Source organism: Onychomys torridus, chromosome 17 (genome assembly GCF_903995425.1).
Source record: "Onychomys torridus chromosome 17, mOncTor1.1, whole genome shotgun sequence".
In the NCBI taxonomy this organism is placed as follows: domain Eukaryota; kingdom Metazoa; phylum Chordata; class Mammalia; order Rodentia; family Cricetidae; genus Onychomys; species Onychomys torridus.
The window spans coordinates 1405398-1420212 of NC_050459.1; the positions used below are offsets into that span (position 1 = coordinate 1405398).

General features: G+C 46.7%; 1 protein-coding gene across 1 annotated transcript in view; it reads right to left on the reverse strand.

The window, feature by feature from the left end:
- Fbn3 (fibrillin 3) overlaps positions 1–14815 on the reverse strand; it is a 116351-nt gene that overhangs the window by 16307 nt on the left and 85229 nt on the right. Inside the window, exons 15-21 of the mRNA XM_036166870.1 lie at positions 6019–6147; positions 5118–5237; positions 3494–3619; positions 2773–2922; positions 2581–2646; positions 2320–2445; positions 429–551 (exon numbers count right to left, since the gene is read on the reverse strand). Coding sequence (XP_036022763.1) covers positions 429–551; positions 2320–2445; positions 2581–2646; positions 2773–2922; positions 3494–3619; positions 5118–5237; positions 6019–6147 — 840 coding nt within the window. The remainder of the gene's footprint in view (positions 1–428; positions 552–2319; positions 2446–2580; positions 2647–2772; positions 2923–3493; positions 3620–5117; positions 5238–6018; positions 6148–14815) is intronic.

Below are 14815 nucleotides of genomic sequence, written 5' to 3' on the forward strand. Positions count from 1 at the left end.
CAGATTTTGACATGGGTGCTTAGGTCTGAATTCAGGTCCTCATGCTAGTTAGTAGAGCAAGTGCTCTTAGCCGCTGAGCCATCTCTCCTGTCCTGTATTTCTGTTCTTTATCAATTACCCAGTCTGTAGCAATCAGTTATAGCAAAAAGCTACTACTTCTCCAAAAAGCAAAAACCACTTCTCCTTCCAAACCAAGTGTCTATTTCACGCCCCAGTTCACTGTCTCCTGTTCGAGCTTCTTTGCTGCTCACTTCAACCCTCTGGGGACAGTTCAGTTTAAAGACAGAAAACCAGAGTGCTGAGACCACATCTGGGTCTGTTCGAAGGCAGGACCATTTTCGGTGTGATGTTAGTACACAGTGGAGATCATACGGTCAATGGTGGGGAATCAGAGAGCCTGACCCACTGGCAGTCTGTGCAGACCCTACCTTGGCACATGGCACCATCCTTCCTCAGTGTGTAGCCAGCTGGGCAGGTGCATAGGTAGGAGCCCTCAGTGTTGTGGCAGCGGAAAGCACAGAGCAGTGGATTCAGGGAGCACTCATCAATGTCTGTGGAGGCCAGCAGAGGTTTCATCTGGGTAGGCTCTCCCTGGGGTACCCCTGGTAGCTCTTAAGGATCAGCCCAAGAGAGTCCCTGTTACACAGCTCTGATCTTGCTCAGGAAGTATCATACCTTCACAGGTCATCATGGGGCCAGGCTCAAAGCCATCAGTACATGTGCATTTGAAGCCCCCAATGACATCGGTGCAATAGCCTTCCCCACAGGGGTCTCCAACAGAGCATTCATCTGTGTCCGGTTGGAGATAAGTGAGGAGGACATCATCACTTGAAGAGAGCTCCCTCCCTCAACACTGCCATGTGTTTCCCTCTGACTGACACAGGTTGGATGGGGCAAGATTTGTGGCACCTCCAGGCTGGCTGTGGGCATATGTTCAAAGAATGAATAGTTGGAGCACGAATGAAAGAATGAGCCAAGAATTTGGGGGATACATGTGTGAATGAGTGAGTAAGAGAATGAATGAGCAAAGGGACAAATCAATGCATCAGTGATGAGGTGAGTTGGTGAATGCATGAGCGAGCAAGGGAGTAAATGAATAAACGATGAAATGAATAGATGAGTGGATGAATTAGTGAATATATGTGTGAATAAACGGGCAAGGGATGAATGAGTGAGCAAGAATAAACAAATAATCAAGGGAATGAATAAATTAGTTTATGAATAAGTAGATGAACATGTGAATGAATGAGTTATTGGGTGCATTAGAGAATGAATGAGGTAATAAGTAGTAAGGGGAGCATGTAGAGGAATGAATTAATGATTTGTTGGGAGAGTAAATGAATGCATGAGAAATGAACAACGGAATGAGCAACGGAATGAGTGAAAAAGAGATGAATGAATGCACAAGGAGAAGCTAAGGGAAGAATGAATCAATGGAGTCTGAGCTGGTGAACAAACTGAATGGGTGAGTGAACTGGATGAGTGAATGACCATGAGGACAAAATGGAGAAGTGAGTCAGTGAGTGAGTGGACTAACTGATTGAGCGAACAAATGAGTGACCAAATGAATGCATGATTAAGAAAACAGGTGAACCAACTCCAACACTAGTGAATGAATGCATGCACAATGAATGAATGAATGATAAATGAAGGGAAATGAGTGAATAAGTGAATGAGTGAGTAATGTGAAGGGAGGAGGCATGCTGAGCTTTCATGTTACCTTGACACACTTGGGAAGAGAGTCGCAGGGACTGTTTACATTGGGTTGGCCTGTGGGTGTGTCTGGGGGGAGAATGTTTTCATTAATCAGTGTGGGAAGACCCAGCCCACTGTGGACCGCTTCATTGCCCAGACACGGGGTCCTGAACTGTGTAAGAGTGGAGATGCAGAGCTGAGCACATGCAATTAAGTGAGCATGCATGCACTCATTTCTCTCTGCTTTTGACCTTGGATATCATGTGACTAGTTGAAGTTCTTGCCTTGACTTCCCTGCTATGATGGACTATAATTGTGAGCTGAAGTAAACTCCTTTCTCCTCTAAGTTTTTTTTTTTTTTTTTCTTTTTGAGACAAGGTTTTTCTGTGTAGCCCTGGCTGTCCTAGAACCCACTCTGTAGATCAGATTGGCCTCGAACTCAGAGACTCGCCTGCGTCTGCCTCCCGAGTGCTGGGATTAAAGGCGTGTGCCACCACCCCCCTGGCCCCTAAATTGCTTTTTCTCAGGATAGTTTTTATCACATCAACAGTAATTGAAGTAGGACAAACAGAATGGCGAATGAGGGAAGTGACAGTGTTGGTGAAGGGCTCCTTGGCTACCCACCAACGCAGGCGATGCTGCTGAAGTCCAGGCTGTAGCCGAAGGGACACTGGCAATGGAAGGAGCCGTCAGTGTTGACACAGAGGCCACCAGTGCAGATGCCAGGATTCTCTGCACACTCATCCACATCTGCAGGGTTGAGACAGTGTCTGTCCACCTGTCACTGAGTAGGTTCCAGGGCAACTTGTGGAATCTAAAGCTTGAGGATCCATAGAGAGCTGAGTCAGGAGGAAGGGGCTCTTAGAACCCAGAAGAAAGCCTTACCTTTTCTGGAGTCATCTGGGCCTGGGTCAGCCCCATGGCCAAAGGGACAGAGCTCCTGAAAAGTAACTGGGAAGAAAACAGGATTACACGATCCTGGGGTCAGCACAACAGTTCCCAGTACCTAAGAAGGGCCAGGGGGAAGGGAGGAGGGGGAATGCAGTGGGACAGAGGGTCGGAGAGGCCAGAACTCACCGTCATTCTGAGGGCACAGCTCACAGGGGTCCCCCCACCCCTCAGCGGGGTTCTTGCTGCAGCAGCACTGGGTCTTTGTGGTGTTGAAAGCTTTGGGCACTGAACACTTTCCGGCCTCAAACTGGGTGAAGCAAAAACTCTGGCGAGTGTCTGTGAAGAGGGAGGTGGGGACAATAATAAAGTGATTGACAGCCAGCAGCTCTACCTGACTGCCTCTTCTCCTTCATCACAACCTTAGTGAATGGGCGACCCTGGTCCTACTAGTAACCAATGGGAAGCATACCATGTACCTGGCTACGGCAAACTGCTTAGGAATGAACCTGTGATGCACTCTAGGCCAATGAGAATGAGCTGGGAATCCTTTCCAGCAGTGTTCCAACCCACTTGTGTGTGTGTGTGTGTGTGTGTGTGTGTGTGTGTGTGTGTGTGTGTGTTTTGCTGACAAACTTTCAATGTGGCCCTTGTGCCAGGAAGAATAGCTCAACTCCACCCATTACTTTTGAATCAGAGGTCTCTTCTTAGAGTGACAAAGATAATTTTCAGAGGGCTGCAAGAGCTGGTATGGCAAAACCCTCAGCCTCCAAACTGTCAGTCTGCATTCTTACAGGCAGGCTGGGGTACAGTTCACCACTGGGTCCTATGATCCCTAACAGCTGATACTGGCTAAACCGAAATGTAGGCTCTAGAGCCGGCATTTGTTTATATTTCTCAAAACACTCACCGAAACAATAGTGTCCACTGTCAGAGAGGATGAAGCCAGGAGGGCAGAGGCACTGGAAGGTTCCAGGACTGTTGGTACAGGTGCCAAAAAAGCAGAGGCTGGGCTCCTCCAAGCATTCATCAGTGTCTGCAGAGGCAGCGATGGGAGCTGAGATGGGGCAACATGGATCTCCAGCACAGCGGGGAGGGTTTAGGTCTCCAACGTGAGGCGTTCTAAGCATGGAAGCAGGGTGAGGATCTGTGGTTTTAGTGTGAGCACCACTAGGTGCACAGTGTGTACTGGAGGTCTTTCTCAGGTGTTTTCAGAGTAGGGCTCATGGTCAGGAGTTCGTCTTTTACATTTATTTCTATGTTTTTAAGGTGTGTGTGTTTGTGTGTGTGCACATGTGATATGGGAATGTACCCATGAGTGGGGTGCCTGTGGAGGCCAGGGGTATTGGCGCTCTCTGGAGCCGGCAGTTGTCAGCTGCCTGATGTGGGTGATGGTCTTCTGCAAGAGCAGTATGCTCTCTGCTGAGCCACCTCTCCAGACTCAGAAGTTCATCTAAAAAAATAATGCTGGGTATGGTGGTGCATGTCTTTAATGTTAGCACTCAGAAAGTAGAGGCAGGCAGATTTCTGTAGGTTGCAGGCTAGCCTGGCTTACATGGAGAGTTCCAGGATAGCCAGGGCAACATAGTGTGAGATCTTGCCTCAAAAACAGTTATTACACTTTTATTTATTTTGTGTATACATGTGTGGAGGTCAGAGGACAACCTAAAGAAGTCAGTTCTTTCTTTACTAGGTAAATCCCAAAGATTGAACTCAGACTTGGTAGCTAGTACCTTTACCTGCTGAGTCATGTCACTGGCCCAAGTTCATCATTAGAGACTTAAAGCTGGGCACAGTTAACTGAGACTAGATATATTGTGCCTATATTAGTTAGAATTAGCTCACTTACCACGCTACCCTAGATAGACTAAATTAAAAAAGACCAGGCTGTTCTGGTCTAAATGAGTCCATTCTATACACAATAGCACATTTGCTGAAGCCAGAATGGTCTAAGTTAGCCTAGGTTATACAAGGCTAGCCCAAATGGAAAATAGTATCAGATGTTGATAAGTCAAACTGGCCTAGAATGTGAAAGGTTAGTACAAATAGTAGACTGGATTATCAGCATTTGGGTCAGACTGGATCAGATCATGGCCACGCTGACTCACTTGCCCAACCAAGGTGGTGCACTCATGAATGTCTACAGAGGGGAGTGGGAGGTAGGGTCACCATGGACCCCAAGGTAATTGAGCTTTCCTTACATTCTGCCCACTGGCTGATCCACCTGCTCAGGCTAGACTAGTCCAGGTTAGCCTATACTATAAGACACTAACCTGGTGAATTAACCAGCTAAGATCAAGTTAGACTAATTAGTTGAAAGTATACGAAATGATTCTTGTGGGTGAGAATTCAGTGGAGTCTCTGAAGTACAGTGATACTCCAAACTCAAGTATATTTTACAGGGCTCACAAAGAACTCTCTGAGCCCTTGGAGGAAGGCCTGAGCCAGGAGCCAGGAGAGTTCTGATAACAATGGAGCTGCACTTGGTGCTGTGCCGTGTGTGTCCGCACTCTGACAGGGGGTTGGACACTCACCAATACAATGGCCACTCTGCGCCTGGAAGCCAGGGGGGCAAGTGCACTGGAAGGAGCCTTGCGAGTTCTGACAGGTGCCTGGCAGGCAGGTCCCTGGGAGGCTCAGACATTCGTTGATATCTGTGGAGGGAAAAGGAGGGGCATCCAATGCCAGGGAGGAGGCAAAGCGCTCCCTGAGGTCTCTGGCCAGCACCTGCAGGTTAGCTGGGGGACAAGCCCTTCCAGGGACGGTTTTGGGTCCAAGGGAAAGGCTGAGGCTCGGGAACACAGAGGCAGCAGAGGAAGGAAGGGTTATTTGTTCTTGTTGGGTCTATGGACCTGGAGGGAAGCAGGGAGCAAGATTTATGAGCCACTTGCAGGGTCCCTCCAAGATTTCCATGCCATCCATTCAGTACGTCTGCTATTTGTTATTTCATAAATTTCCTGTTTGCAAGGCGGCCTCACCCTGAACTATAGTCAGCCCTTCTTTTCTTATACCTTAAGATAATTAAGATGGATGAGTCAGGAGCTCATGAAGTCCCAGCTCCACCTAAAGAGCTGCTGGCAACTGCAGGCTGCTGCAGGAGGATGCCCGTTTTCAACCAGGATATGGCCCCTAAATAGGCCGTCTGTGCTCTCGTAGAGGGCCCCACACCTAGCCGCATACCGGCACCAAAATGGACTCAGCGCGCCTAACGGAGAGCACGTGGAGTTGAGAGGGGAAGTGGTAGTGGGATGTGGAGGAGGTGGAGGGTAGCGAGCTAGGGGTGGATTGGATCAAAACACACATGCAAGTCTGAAATTCTCAATGTAAGAAATGCACAGATGTGAACTGCAACTATGCTCAGTGCAGAAGCAGCATCTGCAGGTACATGGGGAACAGACTCACTGAGATGGGCACTGGGCTGAGGGAGGGACTCACCCATGCAGTCCTTCCTGTCAGCTGTGAGCTCGAAGCCGTCTTGGCAGAGGCAGTGGAAGGAACCGGCTGTGTTGAGGCACTGACCGAGCTGACACACTTGCCCCACCAAGGTGGTACACTCGTCAATGTCTGCGGAGGGGATGGGCAGGTCACCACGGACTCCAAGGGGACTGAAACGTCCCTGTATTTCTGTCCACAACTAATTAATCGGCTGACTGTGATTTATTAAGGACTCATACATAGGCTCTATATCTTGGCCGGGCGGCGGTGGTGCACGCCTTTAATCCCAGCACTTGGGAGGCAGAGCCAGGTGGATCTTTGTGAGTTCGAGGCCAGCCTGGTCTACAAAGTGAGGTCCAGGACAGTGCAAGCTACACAGAGAAATCCTGTCTTGAAAAACCAAAAAATAAATAAAAAAATACTCTATATCTTATCTTGTGAGGTAGGTGCCAATATTTTCTATATACAATCATGTAATGCTATGAATTTGTCACTAAGTATGCAATTAACTATATCCCACACATTTAGAGTTATGTTTTCATTCTTATTTAATTAAAATATCTTCTAATTTTAATTTATTTTGTTATATTATTTATTTTACTGTTTCCAATTTATACATTATTTCCTAATTTAATTTACTAAATTTCATTTAATTAAAATATTTTGTATTTTTTAAAGAATTCTTTATTTTTATTTATGTGTATAATTATGAGCCTGCATGAGTTTAAATGAAACACATGTGTGTTGGTATTCATGGAGGCAAAAAGAGGGTATTGGATCCTCTACAACTGGAGTTACAGATGGCTATGAATCACTATGTAGGAGCTGGGAACTGAACTTGGGTTCTCTGCAGGAGCAACACATGATCTTCACCAGTGATCCTCACATCCTCAGCCCCCATGTCACACAGTTTTAGAAGCTCTATTTTTGGATTGCCTATGTACTTATGATTAGGTTTTCTCAGAGAGATGAACCTGCTCAATGTATGCTCTGCGTCTTGGTCTTTAAAATAGCCTTGAGCATGCTAGGCAAGAGGTACTATTGTTTCCAGACAGTGGAGATGGAGGCACAGAGGGTTAAATGGTTTGCCTAGTGATGCAACCGTAGTCATATCTACCCCCATGCTCCAGGCTTGGACTACTCACATCCTGCCTACATGATTTCATTCACCCAAAGCCATTTCCAACTTCTAGGCCCCAAATGCTTGCACATTCTCTCTTCTGCACCAACCTTCTCTGTCCACATCAGACTTAGAAGTAACAAAAGAAGTTCACATGCCCAATCTCATTGCAAAAATACCACCAATATGAAAGATCAAGCCACCATCTTCTCTCCAAAACCCACCAGTCCTGTAGAAATGTTTACCAATGAGAATTAGACTAAACCCAAGTCACAGAATTTAAAAGAACAATCATAAATTTCATCTAAGAATTCAAGGAGTTTAAAACACACACATACACACATACACATATACACAAACATGTGAGAGATGTTCAAGAAAACACAAACATAAGGCTGATGGAAATGATGATAATACAGGATTTGAGAATGGAATTCAATATGGAGACAGAAACACTGAAGAAGACTCAAGCTGAAATTAAGATGAAATTGAAGAACTCAATAACAACTAGAAAACTCAAAGGAAAGTCTTACATATGAAATGAATCATGTGGAAGACAAAATACCAGGTCTCAAAGATAAAATAAAGGATCTATACCACTCCTTGGATATGTCTAAAGGACTTGACGTTCTACTCCAGAGATCCTTGCTCAGCCATGTTTTAGTGAAGTCATGAGTCTTGGAGGAGAACCTGCAACCACCACTTTACTAAACCAGCATAATCCCCAACTACTCTCTAATATTTGTCTTTGTACTCATAGATAGGTGTAGTCTTCACCCTTCATCAATGAAAGTTCTCAGTGCAAGAGATAGAGACCACTACAGAAAACTACAACCAATCTAAATGCAGAGTTGTGAAGCCCAATCCCAATGGATGCATCTACAAAATAACTCAGGGAATGTGGCAGAATAGGGGGCATAAAGACTGTAAGAACCAGAGGATCAAGGGATCAAGGAATTTGCTGAGACATTGCTTTTCCTAGTAATGTCCGAAGCTATACCCATAAAGTCTTACCAACATGACTGCCTAAACATACGCTGGAACAAAGACAAGAACAATAGGCAAGGTCAAGTGGACAGGGTAAAGCCCAGGAGACCTCAACCCTAAGCAAAGAACTACAGGCAACCGTGGAATGCTGAGTGGGGAAAAGAGTCTTCTCCAGGGAAAAACACTAATAGGTTATCCAGTACCAAATGGTCAGCCCCGAAAACATATATACAAGTAACATTGTACAGTCTGATCTGGCTAAGTTTAGGAATATAAATGAATAGACAGAAACATATATGCAACAATTAACGAAAGAAGAGGCTATGAATTTGAAAGGGAGCAAAGAGGGGTGTATGGGAAGACTTGGAGGCCGGAAAGGGAAGGTCTACCTTCTAAATTTCTAAATAATGTAATTATACGATAACCTCAAAAGGAAAAGAAAAAATTCTAAAAAGCACACTTTTTAAGCTTAAGTTGGGCAGTGGTGGCACACACCTTTAGTCCTAGCATTCAGGAGGCAGAGGCAGGTGGATCTCTGTGATTTTGAGGCCAGCCTGGTCTACAGAGTGAGTTTCAAGACATCTAGTCCAGTTATACACTGAAACTCTGTCTCGAAAAACCAAAACCAAAACCACCACCACCACCACCAAACCCAAATCCAAAACAAAAAATATATCTTATAAATAAAATAATTAAAATTTCATTTATATATTTATTTTGTGTGTATGCTTTCACATGTCTTTACACCGTGTACATTCCTGGTTCCTATGGAGGCAGGAAATGGGTGTCAGGTCCTCTGGAACAGGTGGTGAGTCTACATGTGGATGTTGGGAATGGACTAGAGCCCTTCAGAAGGGCAGCCAGTGCTCTCATGTCTCCAGCCCTCTATTTCTATTTCTAACCACGTGTCCCTGGTCTAGTGCTTTGCCACAGGACACAAGAACCTGGACACTACAACATACTCCCCTGAGACATGCTGGGAGTAGCCCTTGGACTCAGATCTGTGTCTATAGCAACTGAGTAACTTTTTTCCCTATATAGTCTTTTTAAAATTTATAGTTTATCTATTTATTGTATAATTTTTTTTTTTTTTTGTGTGTGTGTGTGTGTGTGTGTGTGTGTGTTGTTATGAATCACGTGTAGAAGTCAGAGGGTGGGGAATCAATCATTGGGGATTGAACTCAGGTCATTAGGTTTGGGGAAAACTGCCTTTACTTATTGAGTCCTGTGTCCCAGTCATAGGGCCACTTTTGTGTGTGCTTGTCCAGCCTAGGCAGCTCACCTGCACAGTCACTGTTGCGTGTCACCACAAAGCCAGGGAGACACAGGCACTTATAGGAGCCGACACTATTCCTGCAGGTCCCATTTCCACATGGCTTCCGGTCACACTCATCAAAGGCTATCAGAACAAACCCCACAAATCCAGAAGGCTCACCCTAGGCATTAATTAACCAGAAGGTCGAACTGCCTGGATCTTGCCTTCCTCCCCTGCCTCTATCCCTGCCCCAAAGTGACCCCTGAGGAGATGACTGGGAAGTATACCCATGTTAGTATCAATGATGCCCATTTGACATATGGGAAAACTCACGTGGAGAACAATGCAATCCCAGACTCTTGAGAACTCAGTGTCGGGGTTTAAATCTTAGAGGGGGTGTGAATTAGGATAGATAAAAAGGATAATCCCCCCAGGAGAAATGAAGAACCAGACAGAGAGCCAGGCATATGGTTTGGTCAGGTGAGGCTTGGAAGTCATGGTGACAGAGACACATATAGCTGTCCCCAGTGTCCACACAGTCACCATGGCTACAGACATTTGGGATGTCCAAACACTCATTCAATCCTGAGGGGTGCAGGTAACATGATGTCTCTGAGAATCCCACCTGATAATGTTTTGCTGAGATCTACATATACAATACATGTATATAGCAGGGAGCAAAACTGTTTGGGGCCCCCATTCAAGCTCCCACCAGGACCCTGTGTGGCTGACATCAAGCCCAGTCGTCACCTGTCACATTTTTACTCTGTGCTACCAATGGTTGCTCTGAGATTCTCTTCCATTCCCCAACAGTGGCAGCCACTTCCTACCTGAATCACAGCAGGTGGCAAAACCTGGCTTGCTTAAGTCTCTTCCTTTGGCTTTGCTTAAGTCTAACCTGTCACCTCCTGGGGGATCCCACTCACCTACACAGGTCCTACTGGGTGACAGCTTGAATCGCCGGGCACACTGCATTGATAACTTCCAGGGACATTGATGCAGTCTGCGTTCCTCAGGCAGAGTCCCTTTCCATGGGCACACTCATCCATATCTGGGGAGTCCCGCGAATGGGAATGGGGTGAAATAAAAGCCTATCCCGATAGAACCCCAACCTGTTTTGGAAGCAACTAGGACTGAGGTAAGGTCGATTATATGGGACAGAGACTCTTGGGAAGGTGCCAGTTCTTTTACATAGATAGGGAAACTGTGGCTCATAGAGCTTGTACATGGCTTGCTTAGACTGGAGAGAGAGAGAGAGATCTCAGCCATAGATTCAGAACTCTCTGTGTGCTGCACCTTCTCAGGCCAGAAAGTTTCTATTGTAGTTGAAGCCAATGGGGCATTCACAGTGGAAGCTTCCAATCTGGTTGGTGCAGACACTGTGGGCACAGATGGCTAGAATCTCCCCACACTCAATGATATCTGGGGAGAGGGTAAGCCATAAGGGGCAGCCTAGGCTAGGGGACCTTCCAGGTACTTTGGACCTCCTGAAGTATGACAGAAGATAAAGCCACAAGATGGCAGATGCTCCACAAATCATGCTCTGAATAAAATGCAGCCATTTATACCTCAAAGAGGTCAGGATGTGGGAGGAGAGGCAGGGAAACAGCTGATAGGTACAGTGTGTGCCTTGCCAGCATGAAGATCTGAGTTTAATCTTTAGATCGTACATAAAACAGCCAATGTGGTACCTTTCATAATCCTAGCACTGCAGGGGGGTGGGGGCGCAGAGACAAGTGGACCCTGGATCTTGCTAGCCAGATAGCAGGCAGAAAAGAGTGAACTCCAGGTTCAGTGGGAGACTTTGTCTCAAAACATAAAATAAAGTAATTGAAGAAGTCTAATGTCTGCCTCTGGCCTCCACCTGTGTAATGTACCAGCATACAGACCTACACAACACTAGTACACACACACACACACACACACACACACACACACACACCACAATTGAACAAGTGTATCTCAGGGATAGGGATGTCTCTCAGAGGGGATGTATGCTTGCCTAACATGTGCCAAGCTCAGGATTCCATGCTTTGAACCACAAAATGAAAAACAAAAAGCCCACCAAAAGGTGTTGGACTTGTGTTTCCCTAGTTGTTGGAGTACTTGTCTAGAATATACAAAGCCATGGGTTTGATCCCCAGCACTACACAAACTGGGTATGGTGGCACATATCTAGTCCCAGCATTCAGGAGGTGGAGGGTGGAGAATTAGAAGTTCAAAGTTATCTGTGGTTACATAGCAACCTCCAGGCCAGCCTCAGCTACCAAAGATCCTGTCTTTAAAATCAGTCAATCAATCAATCAATCAAACAAACAAACAAAACCACAAATTGCATCCCAAACTAGACATGGTGGTGCTTGCCTGTAACCTTAGCGTTTAGGAAGCTGAGGCAGGAGGTTCATGAATTCAAGATCAGCTTGAGCTACAAAGTCAGACTCTGTTTCTATAAAACTAAAATAACTTGGGTATGGTGGTTTATACCTGTGATTCCCAGCATTTGGAAGGTGGAGGCGAGAGGACCTTAGTTTGAGGCTAGCCTGAGCTATACAGTGGGTTCTAGACAAGCTTGAACCTGGAGACTCTCTCCAAAAAACTATCCTCTCCCTACAACATTCTCCAGACTCTCTCACACTCAAGGCTCAGGAAACACTGTGGAGGAAGTCCAAATGTCTAAGAGCTGATGGATGGGGCCATGGCATGGCTGTTGCATGCACAATCTCACAAGATCAAGCCAGTGGGTATCCCAGCAGGGGTCAGGGAGGGCCTTCAGAGCCCCACCCTCAGCGCAGGAGCTACTGGCAGTAGACAGCCCCTAAGTGAGGAAGAGTCTCTCTCCTTCAGGTACATGGCTGTTGTCTCCACATCCCAGTGGATGGCCCTGCACCCATGTGCAAATGGGCAGCACTGACTGGACACAGGGGCTTATTAAAAACAATAAAAAGGAAGACATGAAGCTGGCGGGGAGAGGGGGAAGGGGGAGTCATGAGGAAGAATTGGAGGGAGGCAGTGGTGCAGGGAAGATTCTTGCATTTAAGCCCCCAGTGTTCCTGTGTGACAGTTTTAATTATTAAAACCTATATTAGTCTGGGAAAGAAGTCTCAGTACGGCACTGCCTAGATCAAGCTGGCTTTTGAGAGACTGTTTCAGAGGCATTGTCTTCATTGCCTTAATAGATGTGGGAAGACCCAGCCTGAAATCAGGCTCCACTGTCCCCTGGCTTGTGGCCCTGAGCTGTGCGAGTGGAGACGGTGAGCTGAGTACTAAGCATGCATGCTTTCATTCTCTAGCTTCCGGCTGTGGGTGTTTCACGTTCCCGCTGCCTCGACTTCCCTGCAATGGTGGACTAAAACCTGAAGTTGTGAGCTGGAACAAACTCACAATATGCACCCCAAGTTGCTTTTTGTCAGAATATTTTACTACTACAACAGAAACGATACCAAGACAACCGGCATGTTCCAGTATGACCTGCTCCTTTAAGCTGCCAGAGAAGAGGAGCCCTTTCCATGGCCTTCCTTAGTGCTATCCCTAGAGTGTGTCCCCCAGAGTTTCCATGTTAGAAATCTAAGCCCCAGGTGGGATGCTGATGGCATTTGGAGAAGAGGCTTAGAGGAGGTAAACAGGATCGGGAAGGTGGGGACTCAAGGTGGCATTATGGCTTCCAAAGAAGAGAAAAGGCACCCAAAATGGCACCCTTGTTCTGTCTCACACTGACACCCTCCACCATGCTGGGATGCAGCAAGAGAGCCCTCCCAGATGCTGGTGCCTTGATATGGAGCTGCTAAGCCTTTAGAACTGTAAACTAACAAATTTGTATTTGGGCTGGAGATGCAGTTCAGTGCTAGAGAGCCCGCCTACTATGAATAAAGCTCTGGGTTAAAAACCCAGCACCATGAAATAAAAAAGAACCCCCAAATCAAAATCAAAATCAAAACCCCTATTTTTTTCTTTTAAGGGTTATTTTATTTTAAATTATGTGTCTATATGTGTGTCTATAAGTCTATGAACGAGGTGCCAGTGCTGGCCAGAAGAGGGAGCCAGATCCCCAGGCACCTGAGTTAGAGGTGGCTATGAGCCACCTGACAGGGGTGCTGGAAACCAAGCTTGGGTCCTCTGGAAGAGCAGTACATGCTAAGCCTTCTCTCCAACCCTGACTTCCTATTGTTTATAAGTAATCTAGTCTCAACTATTTTGTTATAGCAACCAAACCTCACACTTAGTGCCATGGCTTCAATGTGAAATGTCCCCCACAGGACAGGTGTTTGAGTGCTTGGTCTCCAGTTGGTAGTGCTGTTTTGGGGGACTGTGGAATCTTTAGGAGGTGAGTGGGGCTTAACTCAAGTAGGTGGGTCACTGGGGATGGGTGGATCCTTGGAGGCTATGTCTGCCTTTGAACAAACAAAACCAAGCCCTAGGTAGATCTTTGGCCTCCACAAACAGGTAGGTCACCACACATGCATATACCACATGAAGACACATCCACATATGTGGCACACACAGAGAATAAAGCAGGCCTAGAAGCTTCTAACTATACTACGTGTCCTTCTGCACTGAGCTGGGAGGGGCTAGGCTGAGAAAGTGGTTGGGGAGGGGAGCTCACAGCTGGCAGGGGTGGGACAGGCTTCCCAGGGTCTATTCTAGGCCTGCCCCACATTGTAGGAGCAGCAACACTGGGTCACACTGAAGGTCGGTTTGTTCCCACATGTACCATTATAGCGCCGGAAACACACGCTCTTCTTCATGTCTGCAGCCGAAGTCGGGGCAAAGAATGTGGGCCTCAGATCGATGAAATGGCTGCTCATCTGGTAAAGACGGTTGCCACCAAGCCTGACACCCACATGTGTGCCATGATGCACACGCAGCCCCCATTTCCCATGCAATAAGCAAGTGAAAGGTAAAAAGAAAAAAAGAAAAGATATGGGAGTGGGTCCAAGCCAGAGGAAGAATGCAGACCAGAGAGGAAGCTTATCCATGGATTCCTGTGACCACATTGGCTCGACTCTCTTCTCCAAAATCTTCCAGCCTTTGTTGGTCAGAGCATGACCTGGGAGGATTACTGTGGCTGCTCTGGGCTCCTAAGTCCTGCAGTGTCGTTCCGTGTCACATTTAAGCATGTCAAACATACGCACGTGAACTGTGTCTTCTTTCAAATATACCTCTCTCTGCACCTTCCAAGGCTCAGAGGCTCTTGGCAGTTCTTCCCACACCCATGTTCTGCCATAGCAACCACCAGCCTTCCAGCCCTAAGCCCGTCATCACACTCCCTACCCATACAGTTGTTGCCACCGTTGACCTGCAGGCACTCTGCAGGGCAGACACAGGTGGAATTTCCTAAGTTGGTGGAGCATGTGCCAGGGGCACAGATGTCTGGGTGTACAGAGCATTCATCACTATCTGCAGGGGAGTGAGGCTGGGATAGGTCAGGTGGGAAATGT